The 14,315-nt window shown below is 44.6% G+C and overlaps 1 protein-coding gene across 1 annotated transcript in view; it reads left to right on the top strand.

Annotated features, from left to right (window-relative positions):
* LOC113031719 (TBC1 domain family member 2A-like) overlaps positions 1-12,217 on the top strand; it is a 32,557-nt gene extending 20,340 nt beyond the window's left edge. Inside the window, exons 9-18 of the mRNA XM_080305255.1 lie at positions 341-469; positions 665-775; positions 903-1,075; positions 1,253-1,364; positions 9,044-9,244; positions 9,355-9,542; positions 9,630-9,750; positions 9,835-10,020; positions 10,644-10,765; positions 11,278-12,217. Of these exons, the coding sequence (XP_080161381.1) occupies positions 341-469; positions 665-775; positions 903-1,075; positions 1,253-1,364; positions 9,044-9,244; positions 9,355-9,542; positions 9,630-9,750; positions 9,835-10,020; positions 10,644-10,765; positions 11,278-11,479 (1,545 nt within the window). The 3' untranslated portion in view covers positions 11,480-12,217. The remainder of the gene's footprint in view (positions 1-340; positions 470-664; positions 776-902; positions 1,076-1,252; positions 1,365-9,043; positions 9,245-9,354; positions 9,543-9,629; positions 9,751-9,834; positions 10,021-10,643; positions 10,766-11,277) is intronic.
* The last annotated feature ends 2,098 nt before the right edge of the window (positions 12,218-14,315 follow it).

The following is a 14,315-nucleotide window of genomic DNA, read 5'->3' as shown; positions in this document are numbered from 1 at the left end:
CATATAGCTCAATCAACTGCTCCACCCAGTGGTCACGTATCGTATCTAGGCAGTAACTGGCTCTGTGACTCAGCTTCTTCTTCCTGCCTGAACCAAAACAGGACGCACCCACGCAACATGAGAACGGCTGAAATGAAGTTGAACGATTCTTTATTCTAGTTTTGTGTTGTTGAATCACCGCCTGCAGCTGGCAGACAAATAGAAAGTGCTTAGAGTTACAAGCACTTCTACTTGAGTAAATGTACTCATTTACTTTTTCTTGCTTCCTGTGAGCTTTGTGTGACAGTAAAACATGAAGTCTATCTGCAGCTGTACTCACTGTGCGACTGTTTCCTGTCAGGTGATCATAAAGCTGTCCGATCAGGTGACAGCGTGTCTGTCAGAACCGCGGCGCCCCGACTCGTCCTCTGCCGGCCGCATCAACTCTCAGACTCTCAGACAGCTTCGGCAGGAGAACAACAACCTCAAGGTGAAGCACAGTGATAACTTACAGCGAATTACAGTTTTACTTGAAGGTACAGAGTGTAAGTGATTGTGTTTTAAAGAAAGTTTAAAAACCTTCCAAAATGAGCTGAAGCTATCAACAGTAAAGAAACAGCCGATATTACGTTACTGAGTCTAAAACCTCTTAAACCTCCCAGGTTGTCTGTGTTTGTGTCTGCAGGATGACATCGAGGCATATAAGACTCAGAACAAGTTTCTGAACTCTGAGATCTACCAGCTGACCAAACTGTGGAGGAAAAGCTCAGAGCAGGAGAAAACCCTGATGGTGAAGGTCGGTCTGATGCCATTTCTGTTCATTTAAACACTCCACCACCACACAGAGCTGCTATGGGCCAGCTACAGCCCACAGCCTACAGCACAGTGATTAATGCCTTTTCCTGCCCTCTGATTGGCTGCAGTGTGCTTTCCTGGAGGCCACTAACTGTCAGGTGGAGAGCCGTTACCTGGGAGTCCTGCGGAGGCTGCAGGAGATCAAATCTCTGCATCCGGCCCAGCGGGAGGCCGTGCAGAAAATGATCGAGGACGCTCTGAAGGGAGAGCTGAAGAGAGTCACGAAGCTCAGTGTGCACAGGTACGAGCACCTGAACAGCAGGGTAGACAAAATAACAGACACAACCTGCTTCTTTCTCATTCAAGAGTCACTTGACATGACAATTAAAAACTCAGAAGAAGAAACTCTAAATAGATCAAATTTTTCACTGTTTACTCCAGACCTGATGAATGTGTTAAACATCTGCTGTGTCCTCAGGGATCATGATGAGTACGGCTTTAAGATCATCCCAGACTACGAGGTAGAGGACATGAAGCTGTTGGCAAAGATCCAGGCACTGGAGATTCGCTCCCACAACCTGCTGCACCAGGTCCGAGAAATCAAAGCTTACAGCCGCTCATCCGGGGGAGGTTAAATAAACTCAGTGCGACACCCCCCCAGCAGGCTAGCAGGGCCTGCTGTCACTAATCAGGGCTAAAAAATAAATAAATCAGCCCAAACCTTCTTTCAGCTGCTCCCTTTAAGGGGGTTGCCAGAGCCAATCATCTGTCTCCACCTGTCTGTAATGCGGTTAAAGAACCAGGGCGCCTGACTGCAGCCTCATAGACAATGAGCTATCAGAATAAGGTTCGACTGTGGAGCCTGAGGGGGTGTGAATAAAACACAGGAAATCAAAGTTGAGCTCAAAAAAAAAAAAAAAAAAAAAAAAAAATATATATATATATATATATATATATATATATATATATATATATATATATATATATATATATATATATACATATATATATATATATATATAATGTTTGTTATGAGAAATGTATAGACGGATGTACAAAAAGAAAAAAGAAGAATATGCATATATATCACAACCAAAAATAATGTTGACAATACAAAACAGCTTATTAGGTTCCAAAAGGAGGTTGAATGAGGTGTAGTCCAGTATGTGATTTATTTTAGTTCCATGGACCTGTGATAGGTCATGTGTCAACAGTTTGATTCAGTGATTCAGTCCATAGGTTCACAATTCCTACCGCAACGTAGCGGTGGTCGGGTGGCTCGCCATCTTGCGCTGATCAGGGCTGATCGCGGGAGAAAAAAAAAAAACCTGACCTAAACAAGGTCAAAAACATAAATTATCATTCACAGAAGAAAATGAAACAGCATTCTACTGCTGTGACAAAATAAATACATATATCCATAAATAACAAAGACAAGTAATTAATGCCATGTTCCACACAACAATCAACAAACCATCATCTCTTATAATGAATTTCATTCAAAATACTATTATAGAAAAACATTCTCATGGGTCCCATCAAAGTATATCAGCCATAAAGCTAATAAACATTATCCAAAGTTAATCAAATATATTTACAAAACTCATTTAATCACAGGTGTTGCGCAACAGATTCAATAATCTAAATGGAATTTACCTCAATGCAAAATCTCATAGGCCGCTTTGGCATTTCATCAGAAAAGTAACAAAAAACATCCAAAACGGACAAAACTACAAAAATCAAATCACTCGTTCAACTCTAGATACGTTAAGTCAACATTCGGCCATAATGGAATAAACAAAAACAACAATATTCAATAAATAAAACTAGTAATTGCACTTACTGTCGCTAGCCTAGCATTAGCTTACCGGCGTTTTAGGATGTGCGATCGCAGCTCCGCATTTTCATTAATTGTGACAAAACAAACAAATAACTCACCGTTGAGTCGATTGTGAGGTAGTGTAAAGATGAATGAATCGGCCGGGTTATTGCACGCTGTCAACTGGTCTGTAGTGTAAAATTTGTCGATATCTGACAAGTACGCCAACCACAGGGACAACAGCAGCCAGAGGAGCAGGGACATGCAGCTGATTGACCCGGAACTTATACAGGGTTCATTCCCGCCACAATTAAGGGACTGGCGGAAGTGGGGTCAGAAGTTACCGTGGTTACACTCTCCCCCCCAATCTCATGGACGTCCTCGTACATGGACTAGGCTGGCACCGAATGACTGGTTGGCTGAGGTGTGAAGGCATCGTCTCCTCTTCTTCATCGTCTTGAAGAGCGAAGGAGAAGACAGAACTTAACCCATGCAGAAAGGTCTGAACGCTCTTTAACAGAAGCTTACCAGGCTTGATGTATTGCAGCCGATCAGGAGGATTCCTGGCGCGGGTTGAATGCCTCAAGAGTGGTTCTGCCTCAGGACTGAGAGGCTCTGATTCAGTAGGTGAGTGTTGTGACAAGTTACCTCTGGATGCTTCCGAATCAGAAGACAGACTTTCTTCATCGTGAGAAGTTTCTGCAAGATCAACTGGCTCAAAGCCAGCTTCCAAGGTTCCGTTAGCAATAACTTGTTCCTCTTCAACAGGTACAGGTTCCTCTGGGAGAATAGCATTCTCTTACTCTGTAGCCAATACTACGGGGACATCTGGCTGGTTGATAAGTGGAACAGGTTGCGGAGTATTGGGTAAGTCAATGGTTGTTGTGAAGGTGACCGGTTCAGCAGAGAAAGGAACAGGTAGGTATGAGACGAGTTCCTCTTCGTCATTGTCATCAGCATCATCAGCACGTACAGGAGACACGGGTAAGACAAGCATTTTTCTCTTCTGCTTAGTAAGCCTTTCCTTTTCAGAAGGTGGTAAATACCCACAGGGCAATAGGAGGTCTCAATGTAAAGTTCTCAGGGGCTTGTCTTGGCCTTCGGGTCGAACTGTATACACAGGAAGAGTGCCGGCTTTCTTCACTACAATGTACACAGATGACTCCCATTTATCTGCAAGCTTGTGTTTGCCTCTTAGCCGCACGTTCCTCACAAGAACTCTGTCTCCAACATTCAGCTGTGATGCAGTGGCATTTTTATCAAATCTGTTTTTGTTACGTTTCATCACCTTTTCAGAGTTTTCGATGGCCAGCTTGTAACTTTCTTCTAGGTGGGACTTTAGTTTTTCCACATATTGTCTGTGGGATGTTGATCCTCCTTTGGCAAGGGGTAGTCCAAAGGCCAAGTCCACCGGTAAGCGAGGTTGGCGGCCAAACATAAGCTCATATGGTGAGAAACCTGTAACATCATTTCTTGTGCAATTGTATGCATGCACCAGGGGTTTTACGAAATCTTTCCAATGGGATTTCTGTTGAGCTGTGAGTGTTCCTAGCATATCCAGTAATGTTCGGTTAAACCGTTCAACAGGATTGCTTCTTGGATGGTATGGAGTGGTTCTTATTTTGTGGATCCCAGCAGTTTCACAAAGCTCTCGGATGATTCTGGATTCAAAGTCAGGGCCTTGGTCACTGTGCAAGCGTTCTGGGATACCATAATGCACAAGAAAGTTGTCCCATAAACATTTGGCAACAGTCCTGGCTTTCTGGTTTGGTGTTGGCACAGCAATGGCATATTTTGTGAAATGGTCAGTTATGACAAGTATGTCTTTGACTCCACGATCTGGTTCCACAGAGAGAAAATCCACACACACCAGTTCCATGGGATGAGAGGTGCGGCTCGTTCAGATAGAGATTTGCATCTCACGCATCTTTCACAGTGTCTTATTTTATTGACCACATCACTCGTCATCTTAGGCCAATAAAACCGGGAACGGACCAAGTCCAGCGTTCTGTCAATTCCCATGTGACCCATTTGATCATGTAGGTGGTGTAGTACAACTGGTCGATATTCCTCGGGTAGCACTAGCTGGTATGTGAAGTCACTTCCCACTTGTCTCTTCCTGACGAGAAGGGTGTTATGGAGCTCCAGTTTATTTACTTCTCGCAGTAATAGAGGTAGATCGGGAAGTTCTTCCCTCAGGAATGGTGATGGTGACTCTCCTTGCTCATCCTGAGCTATGACATGCCGGATGACAGGGTCAAGGCGTTGTTTGGCTGCAAGGTCAGCTGTTGAGATTTGGGGGAGTACCATGGAGGTGAACTGGATGTCGTCCGTGAAACTGTCAGGCAGACTGTTGACATTGACAGACATGGATAACACCAGAGCAAGATCAGGATCAGTGCTTGAACTGTACACCAGATGACAGTCACAAACTGCTTTGATGGTATGCTGGTCAATAGAGACATGATCTTGTTCATTGAGATGTCGCCATGCAGATCTCCAGATTCGCTCACGTTCTTTCTGTGACAGAGGATCATCAGACAGTTCACCATGAGGTCGGCGAGACAAACCATCAGCATCCGAGTTCTGCTTTCCTGCTCTGTAGATTAATTTGAAGGTGAAAGTGGACAAAGCTGAAAGCCATCTGTAACCGGTAGCATCAAGTTTTGCTGATGATAAGAGGTATGTTAATGGGTTGCTGTCTGTCACAACTGTAAACTGAGCACCATAAAGATAGTCGTGGAATTTTTCAGTCACCGCCCATTTCAAAGCAAGAAACTCCAATTTGTGGGCGGGATACTTTGACTCACTCCGGGAAAGACCTCTGCTGGCATATGCTACGACTCTGTTTTTTCCATCCTGCTCTTGATACAGCACCGCACCAAGACCTGTGGCACTGGCATCAGTGTGGAGTGTGTATGGTTTCCGGGGATCAGCAAATGCCAGAACTGGCGCAGAAGTAAGTTTGTCAATAATGGACTCAAAAGCTTGTTGACACATTTGCGCCCATCGTCCTCCAAATGGCTCTTTGGGGTTGAGGTAATTCTCTGGCTTTGCAGTTCGTCTCAGTTTCCTCTGGGAAGGTGGATAACCAGCAGTGAGATCATGCAACGGCTTGACAATGGCCGAATATCCCTGGACAAAACGTCTGTAGTACCCAGCAAAACCAAGGAAAGATCTTAATTCCTTCAAGTTTTTTGGCACTGGCCAAGAAGTGAGTGTGGAACTCTTGTCCGGATCAGTTTCAACACCAGCCTGGGACACTACATGGCCCAGATACTTCACAGATGTCTGGAAGAACATGCATTTCTCAAGTGAAAGCTTCAAGCCAAACTCTTTGAGTCTGGTGAGAACTTTCAGCAGGCGAGCTTCATGTTCCTCAAGAGTTGGTGCAAAAACAATGAGATCGTCAATGAAAACCAGGACTTCTTTTAGATTTAATTCTCCCATGCATCAGCCCTTGGAATGTGCTTGGTGCATTGGTAATCCCTTGTGGCATCCGATTAAATTCCCAAAATCCTAATGGGCAGACAAAGGCAGTCTTTGTCTTATCCTTCTCCTCCATTTCAATTTGGTAGTAACCTGACTTGCGGTCTAGCACCGTGAACCACTTTGATCCTACAAGTGCGGAGAAGATGTCTTCCAGTTTAGGCAGAGCATAAGCATCTTTGATTGTTTGCAGATTGAGTTTGCGGTAGTCAATACAAAGACGTACACTCCCGTTCTTTTTGCGTGCAACCACAATTGGAGAGGCAAATGGTGAGTCGGATTCTCTGATAATGCCAGAGTCAAGAAGTTCTTGCAGGTGTTTCCTTACAGCATCAAGATCTTGAGGGTGAATTGGTCGGGGTCTTTGCTTGAAAGGAGTTGGATCGGACAATTTGATTTGGTGTTTAACTTTGTCGGTCCTGCCGAAATCCAGATCGTGTTTGGCAAATACTTCAGGAATACTGTTGAGTTTTTGAACAATTCGTTCTTTCCAGTCTGGAGTTAAAGGGGAATCTCCAAAGTTGTATTGTGGTTGAGATGGAGGTAACGACTCTATAGACTGGTCTGAATACTGGATATGTTGCTCTTTGGAAATGACTTCCTGGAAGACACTGATTTCTGCAATAATAGCTCGAGCTGGAATGTGGATTTCATGGTCAGACTCATTACTCACTACAACAGGCAGAAAACATGGCTGATGTTTAGGTAAGTCCACAAGGCAGGTTTTTACTAGGAGTCCACCAGGCAGAGAACTGGAGGTGGGGTGTTCCAGAATAACTGCTTTCTCACCTTGGAATAGCCTTGTGACCAGGCATCCCTCAAGGACAGTGGTTTGGCCGGCAGTAATGGTATGTGGTTGGTCTGACTTCAAGGAGCATACTGGTCATTCGAATTCTGGACGTGGCGACACTGGAGGATTTTATAAACTGCAATGTAACCGGAACCAGTTGGCAGGAATGACTGCTCAGAGAGGGTATCACAGTGTTTGCTGTACGCAACGTCAAGAGTGTTGGTACCAACAAGTATCATTGGGGGTGATTGCTGGACGTCAGGCACGACAAGAGCAAGTGTATCAACATTAATGGATGAACCAAGAAAATCAGCTGGGAACGTCATGTTAATCTCAATGTATCCCGGGTAAGGTACGGCTTGTCCATTTGCTCCTTCTACTTCCAACAGATCATTCAGTGGTTTGATTGGATGGTCTGAAAGATAGGTGTTATAGAAGGAATAAGGAATGGTAGTAACCTGAGAGCCAGAATCAAGAAGACAGTTGAAATGGTTGCCCTTGATTTGAATTTGTCCTGTGCTTTTGGTCCCCACAAGCCCTTTTGGCAGCAATGGAAATTTTTTGTGGTTTCTGGGACTGTTAGTGCACGCAGCTCCTGTGTGTCCCACCGCAGAAGCTCCTTCTACTTTAAAGATGAAGTATTTCTAGCGTCCCACTCTTGCTGTTTTTTCCTTAATTGGTTCTTTTTCTGTTCAACAAGACTGGAGTTTGCTCTGTTGTTGCAGGTGGAAGAAACATGGCCATCTTCTCCACAGTTAAGACAGTACCATGGCTTGGGTTTGGTATTTGACTGAGGTGAAGAATGACTGGACTTGTTTTGTCATGGCTTAAACTTTGACTCGGTTGGACTTTTTCGGGACAAAAGTTGGGACATTTGCTGTTGGAGGGTTTGGAGTTGTTTTTTCATTTCTTTTAGCTCTTCATTGGCTGTAGAATGCCAACAAGAACAAGTGCTTTGGGATTGGATGTTGGCTTTTTGTTTTGATGAACCGATGTATTTTTTTCATAAGTGACTCCTTAGCAATTTGTCTGTCTTCTTCTGTCCGTAACGACAACAATAAGTCAGAGAAAGGTGGTGGGTTGTCCTTTTGCCGTTCTAATTGTAACTTGGTTAGTATAGTGTTATCCCAACACCCACGACAAAACTGCTTCAGCAGATGTTTATTCATGTCAGCAGCTGCAAGTCCTCCTTGCTTTACAACAGTGCTGAGGGTTAGCTGCAATCTTTGGAGGTAAGCGGATGGTCGTTCACCTGGATTTTGAAGAATATTTAAGTATTGAGCATACAATTCTTCACCATCTTGAACTGTTCCAAAAGCGGAGTCAAGTACACTTAGTATGACTGAAGGCAATGTGTTGGGACTTAGACCTTTAACCAAATCAGCAGCAGGTGACAACAGGCTCTCTATAATACGTCTGGCGACGTATAGAGCTGACAAACTGGTGTCGGCAAGCAGTAGATCAATTTGGGAACGCCATGATTCAAAATCTGCTTCACTACTTGGCTTAGGAATCCTTCCTGAAAAAGCACGGAGACGTAGTGAAGTTGTGGTGCCTATGTCTGGGTTTCGGACCACATGCTCAACAACAACCCTTTGTATTTGTGGTGGGTTGAGATCATGGGCTGTGAGTTATACTCTTGGAGTTGGTCCAGTCTGGCTTTGACGCGGTCGTGCCCCTTGCTGGTCAGTGGAAACCTGTCCGGCAGGAGGTGAAGACCTCGTCGATTGTAAGGTAGTGTAAAGATGGATGAATCGGCCGGGTTATTGCACGCTGTCAACTGGTCTGTAGTGTAAACTTTGTCGATATCTGACAAGTACGCCAACCACAGGGACAACAGCAGCCAGAGGAGCAGGGACATGCAGCTGATTGACCCGGAACTTATACAGGGTTCATTCCCGCCACAATAAAGGGACTGGCGGAAGTGGGGTCAGAAGTTACCGTGGTTACATGTCCCCTATTAAAGATTTAGTCTTTATAGTCATAATCAACATTATTTTGTATGTTTAATGCTATTTATTAATTATGTTTTATATTATTTGCCCATCATGTCCTGTTCAGAGCCGACCGACAGTCCAAAACCGGAAAGCTGTTTCCTACAAAGAAACTTTTTCCAGTTTTGATCAAGAGCTACGATGTTCAGTAACTGGCGATCTCGTTTGTCCCTGTAGGAGTGTCTAGAGCACCCCCTGCTGAGCCGCTGGGCTCAGTACCTTGCAGGCAGGTCCAACGATGACTTCATCATCACACCTGAGCTCAAAATTCTGGTGCGTGAAGGCGTCCCTCGGGAGTATCGGCAGAGAGTGTGGCGCTGTTTGGTCCGAGCCAGAACTTTGACAAGCCAAGAGCGCCACCCACAACGCTATCAGCAGGTACAGCTGTAGAGAGAGAGAGTGCTTTATCCGCACCTGAGCACAGGTGGCTCCTCCTTCTTCCTGTTGGGAATGCTGGCGAGCACTCAGTAATCCTGTTCTGTTTCCAGCTGTGTGAGAAGAGTCGGACAGCTCCTAATCCTGCCTCCAGGCAGGTCCAGCTGGACCTTCACCGAACCCTGACGACCAATCAGCACTTCTCTTCGCCGTCCAGCCCCGCCCTCCAGCAGCTCCGCCGCATCCTTCTGGCCTTCTCCTGGCATAACCCTGCCATTGGCTACTGCCAGGGACTAAACAGGTCAGAACAAAAATATAAATTTTATATCTGAGTTCTTATGTGGACCCGCCTTCCAGGCAGAACCTCACCTTCCATCAATGTCCACAGGTTAGCGGCCCTCGCTCTGCTGGTCCTCCAAAGTGAAGAAGATGCCTTCTGGTGTCTGGTGGCAGTGGTGGAAGCCATCATGCCTCAGGACTACTACACCAAGAATCTGGTGGCCTCTCAGGTCAGCAGACACACTCACCTGCTTGCCTGCTGTGATCTGTTTTAGTGATCAGTGAGGCTGATCTCTGTGAGTCTTTGTGCTCAGGCGGACCAGCGCGTGCTGAAGGACTTCATGGCGGAGAAGCTTCCTCGCCTGGCATCTCACTTTGAGGATCACAACATTGACGTCTCTCTGGTCACCTTCAACTGGTTCCTGGTGGTTTTTGTGGAGAGTCTGCCCAGCGACATCCTGATGCCTCTGTGGGACGCCTTCCTGTATGAGGGTACCAAGGTACCATACACCCGAACACACCATGACAGAAATGCAGACAACACTTGAATGCACCACAGTAGTGTCCATGGAAACAAAAATGATTTTGTTTTCACCTTTAGATGTCTTTATTTACATTTTAGGAGTAATAAGACATTGTTTACTAAGCATGGGGAACTGTCATGTGACATGAAATAGGAGTGGGAAAGCAGATCATTCTAGTAACGACCTCACAGTCTACCACAAGCAGCGTAAATCCAGACGATGAGCGGGACAATGGCTTTGGGCTTGTTTCTGCAATGTGACAAATGCAGCGCAGCTTTTACATCGTTTGTCTCAGGAAATAAAATCACAGTTCAGACACAGAAATATATACCACACAGGGATAAATGCTGACAACAGCTTCAGCCACGTAGATCCAACCCAAAAGTTTAATTTAAACTTAAAGCTCAACTACCAAGTAAGTTAATATTATCTGGCAACTGAGGAACCAAGTGGCTTATTGGAAATCGATCAGAGCTGTAATGAGTAAAGGGCCCAACTGCACCACAACTGAAAGAGTAATTTATGACTCACCTCCTCAAAGTTTCCAATTAATTGTGTGGCGTGAGTGTCCTGTTATGAAATGCGTGTCTGTGCTGCAGGTGATCTTCAGATACACTCTGGCTCTGTTCAAATACAAAGAGGACGACATCCTGAAGATTCACGACAGCGTGGAGATCTACCAGTACCTACGCTTCTTCACAAAGACCGTCTCCAATGCCAGGTACGCACTCGCCTCCACCCGCCTTAATCTACGAGCTGTTACACTCTCAGAAGTGTAGCGGATGTAGCTGTTGAATCTTTGAGCTTCAAACCCTTTTTACTGAAATTTTGTGAGAAGTTTAAATTTGCGAGTGAATGTGAGTATGAATGGTTGTCTGTCCTTGTGTGTTAGCCCTGCGACAGACTGGCGAACTGTCCAGGGTGTACCCCGCCTCTTGCCCTATGACAGCTGGGATAGGCTCCAGTGCCCCCTGCGACCCTGAAAAGGATAAGCGGTAGCGAATGGATGGATGGATGGAAGTTTAAATTTCCCTGATCACAGTAACAACGATTTAAAGATTTTTAAGTATCTGCAGCTCTCGGATACATGTGGTCCAGTCAGTCCAGTATTTCCTGCTCAAACTGCAGTACCTGAAGTATCAAGCAGCATAAAACAGAAACACTCAAGCTGATCAGTTTCCAGTTCCTCTGTGTTGGTGATCGAGTCCTTTCCACCTGCGTGTGTCCATGCAGGAAGCTGACCAGCATCGCCTTCAACGACATGAACCCATTCCCCAGCCGGCTGCTGAGGAACCGGCGAGTGCTCCACCTGGAGCGCCTGCAGGCGGAGCTGCGTGAGCTGGAGGAGCAGCAGAAGGAGTTCATCACCGAGAGCGTCGTACGGAAAGACAAAGAGCTCGACGTCATGGTGAGCGAGGACGACGAGGACCTCTGATCACACGGGACGCTTCAGCTGCTCACTTCGAGACGACGATGAGTTTTCCATGTGTTCAAGAGAATTTCACTAAACCGGCTGTTAACTGGTTTCCTTCACACTAAACACAGGATTGTGTCAGGTTCACCATCTCTACTAACACTACAAGGAAACAGACGCATACAGATTTAACTGCATCATATCTCTGAAACAAGCTTGCAGTAAACAAATGTGTACTGTGTTCACGTGTGTAATAAGTCAGGCTGCAGAAATGTGCAGATGTATTTCAGTGAATTCATTTGGATTAATATGTGATAGCTTATTTATTTCATTGCATCTTTTGCTTTATACCTAAAAATGCGTGACATTTCTAAATGTAGTCACATCCCTATGAAACATGGTTGATTATCAGCTGTAGTCACAGCTGGTGATAAAGTAATTAAAATGTCCAGCTATTCAAAAATAGGGCATTCTGCACAATGAGTACTTTTTGGTACTTGAAGTATATTTTGATGCTGATGCTTCAGGGCATTGTGCTGCATTGTCGACGCTCTCTGGGCTTCCGGTTAGAACGACCTCACAGTGTTTTATTTTGATCTGGTGTAAAGTGCATTGTGCAGAAATGACAGCATGATAGTCACATGATAAAACTGACTTTTCTTTTTTTTTTTTAATTTTACTGGGTGTGCATCTTGTTCAAATGTCTTTTTCAGCATTTGTACATAAATATTCTGTATATAAATATTTGATTTTCATTTATTTTACAGAGTCCTTTATTTTGTTTCACAAATATGACATTCATGTCAAATGACATCTGCAGACTTTATAATGACCAGCAGGGGGCAGTGTATTGCAGTCTATGAGAACATTTACTGAGACCTGTTTCATGCACTAGTTTCATGTCTCATTGAATCCAACATGATGTTGATTTTGTAAATTAAGGTCACATCTTCATCACATCTAATTTCAAAACACTGATCAATTTTTTTAAAAAATGAATTCCATACCAATTGCAGGAATAAAATAGGAATAAATAACAAACGAGAAATACATACAAAACAAGAGAAAGGCACACATGAGAGAACAGGTCACATGACAGCACAGCATTATCTACCCACAATTTGAACTAAATAACAGATAGCACAGGCAATGAAAACAAACGGAAATCAGAATAAATTTAAAAACTTTTATTGATGTTAACTTGAAGTGCTGAATTAGCCCTGTTGTCAGTTCAAATCACTTCAATCTATAGCGCACTTTAAGGTCTTTAGACCTTAAAAAGTAATACACTGCAAGGTAAGCTTGCAGCATCTTACTTTAAGGTCAACTGTGAAACTTTGTGGAAAGCCTGAGACAAGTTGATGAGTCAGTGAAGCGCACTTCCTTCTGATGACGGCTATACTGAGGTGAGTTTTTAAGCATATCCTGAACTTTATTCATTATTAGACTTCTGACACCTGGCAAATAAACTCTCATGCGATATGAGAACATAACAGCAAAAAGCCAGTAGCTGGTACATGAATGGATAAAAATTGGATCCCTCAGGGAGGCGCCACCACTTGATCTTCTCCACCGTCGTGGTTGGTGTTCTTCGTCGTCGTTGGCCAAGGTTGAGTCGGAGATCCATCACAAGTAGCCGATGTTGAGGGCCAATATTGGTTGATGGTATGACTTTTACGTTCGTGACTAGGCTGAGATGGGGTCTTCGGACTAGCCAGTAGTCGATTTGGGTGTCTCTGCCGCCGCTGGAGTACGTGATGAGGTGTGCCGGCTTCTTTTTGAAGAAGGTGTTGGTCACGGCAAGATCGTGGGCCTCTGCGTAGTCCAGTACCCGGCAACCGTCGTCGTTTCTGGTCCCAAATCCTTGGCCGCCATGGAATCGGTGATATCCGTCTCTCCCCTTGCCTACATGTCCATTTAGGTCGCCGCCTACCGCCACGTGTTCCTCAGGGCTAATCGTTTGCAGGTGGTCGTCGAGGGCGCGCCAGAATTCTGTCTTCTCCTCGTCGGGGCAGTTGGTCTGTGGTGCATAGCAGGAGATAATCCGTAGGACGGTCGGGTCGGCGTCGATCTTCACTGACATGATGCGATCCGATATGCGGGTAACTTCGACCACGTTGTGCCGGAGCTTTATTATTAGACTTCTGACACCTGGCAAATAAACTCTCACGCGATATGAGAACATAACAGCAAAAAGCCAGTAGCTGGTACATGAATGGATAAAAATTGGATCCCTCTTAGATTGAATTGGTTGCCCTCTTATATTACGTTGTTTTGAACCTAACCGCATCCACTGAATTAATGCAGTTTTCAGGACAGTAAAAACAGAGAACTCTGATATACACAATTTCTGATTGCTGATAGTGTTTCTTAATGCAAAATGGGCTTCCATTTAAAATGCAATTGCTTTATGTTCGATCTTTAGCGAAGAAGGGTCATTTTTGATTCTGTGGACAAGGGATGCAAATGGAATGTGACGGCAACAGGTAGTAGGGTGAATTAGGGTTTCGTGTGGTCTTCAGTGCATGAATTTTATTGCCACTTTATTTCAACTTTTTATTAATGTACTCAAAAGAAAAACAAGAACCACAAAGGAGATTCTTGTGATTCTTGTTTGTGCTATCTGTTTGTGAAAGAAAGCACATTTTACCACATCATACTGTGTTTGCTGCCATTTATTTTACTCGTCCTGCCTGAGTGTCTGGGCTGCGTTTGTCTGTGCACCTTTGTTCTGGCCTTCTGCTGATGGGTTTCACATGCTGGGCTTTCCCTCTTGGTCCACACCCAGCAGCCTGCTGCTGACCACACACAGCCTACAAACTGATCCATCCATGCATCCATCCATGCATGCATGGCC

The sequence above is a fragment of the Astatotilapia calliptera genome, chromosome 2, assembly GCF_964374335.1.
Source record: "Astatotilapia calliptera chromosome 2, fAstCal68.1, whole genome shotgun sequence".
In the NCBI taxonomy this organism is placed as follows: domain Eukaryota; kingdom Metazoa; phylum Chordata; class Actinopteri; order Cichliformes; family Cichlidae; genus Astatotilapia; species Astatotilapia calliptera.
Note: the sequence above shows the minus strand (reverse complement) of the source record. Positions and strands in the feature narration are given on the sequence as shown.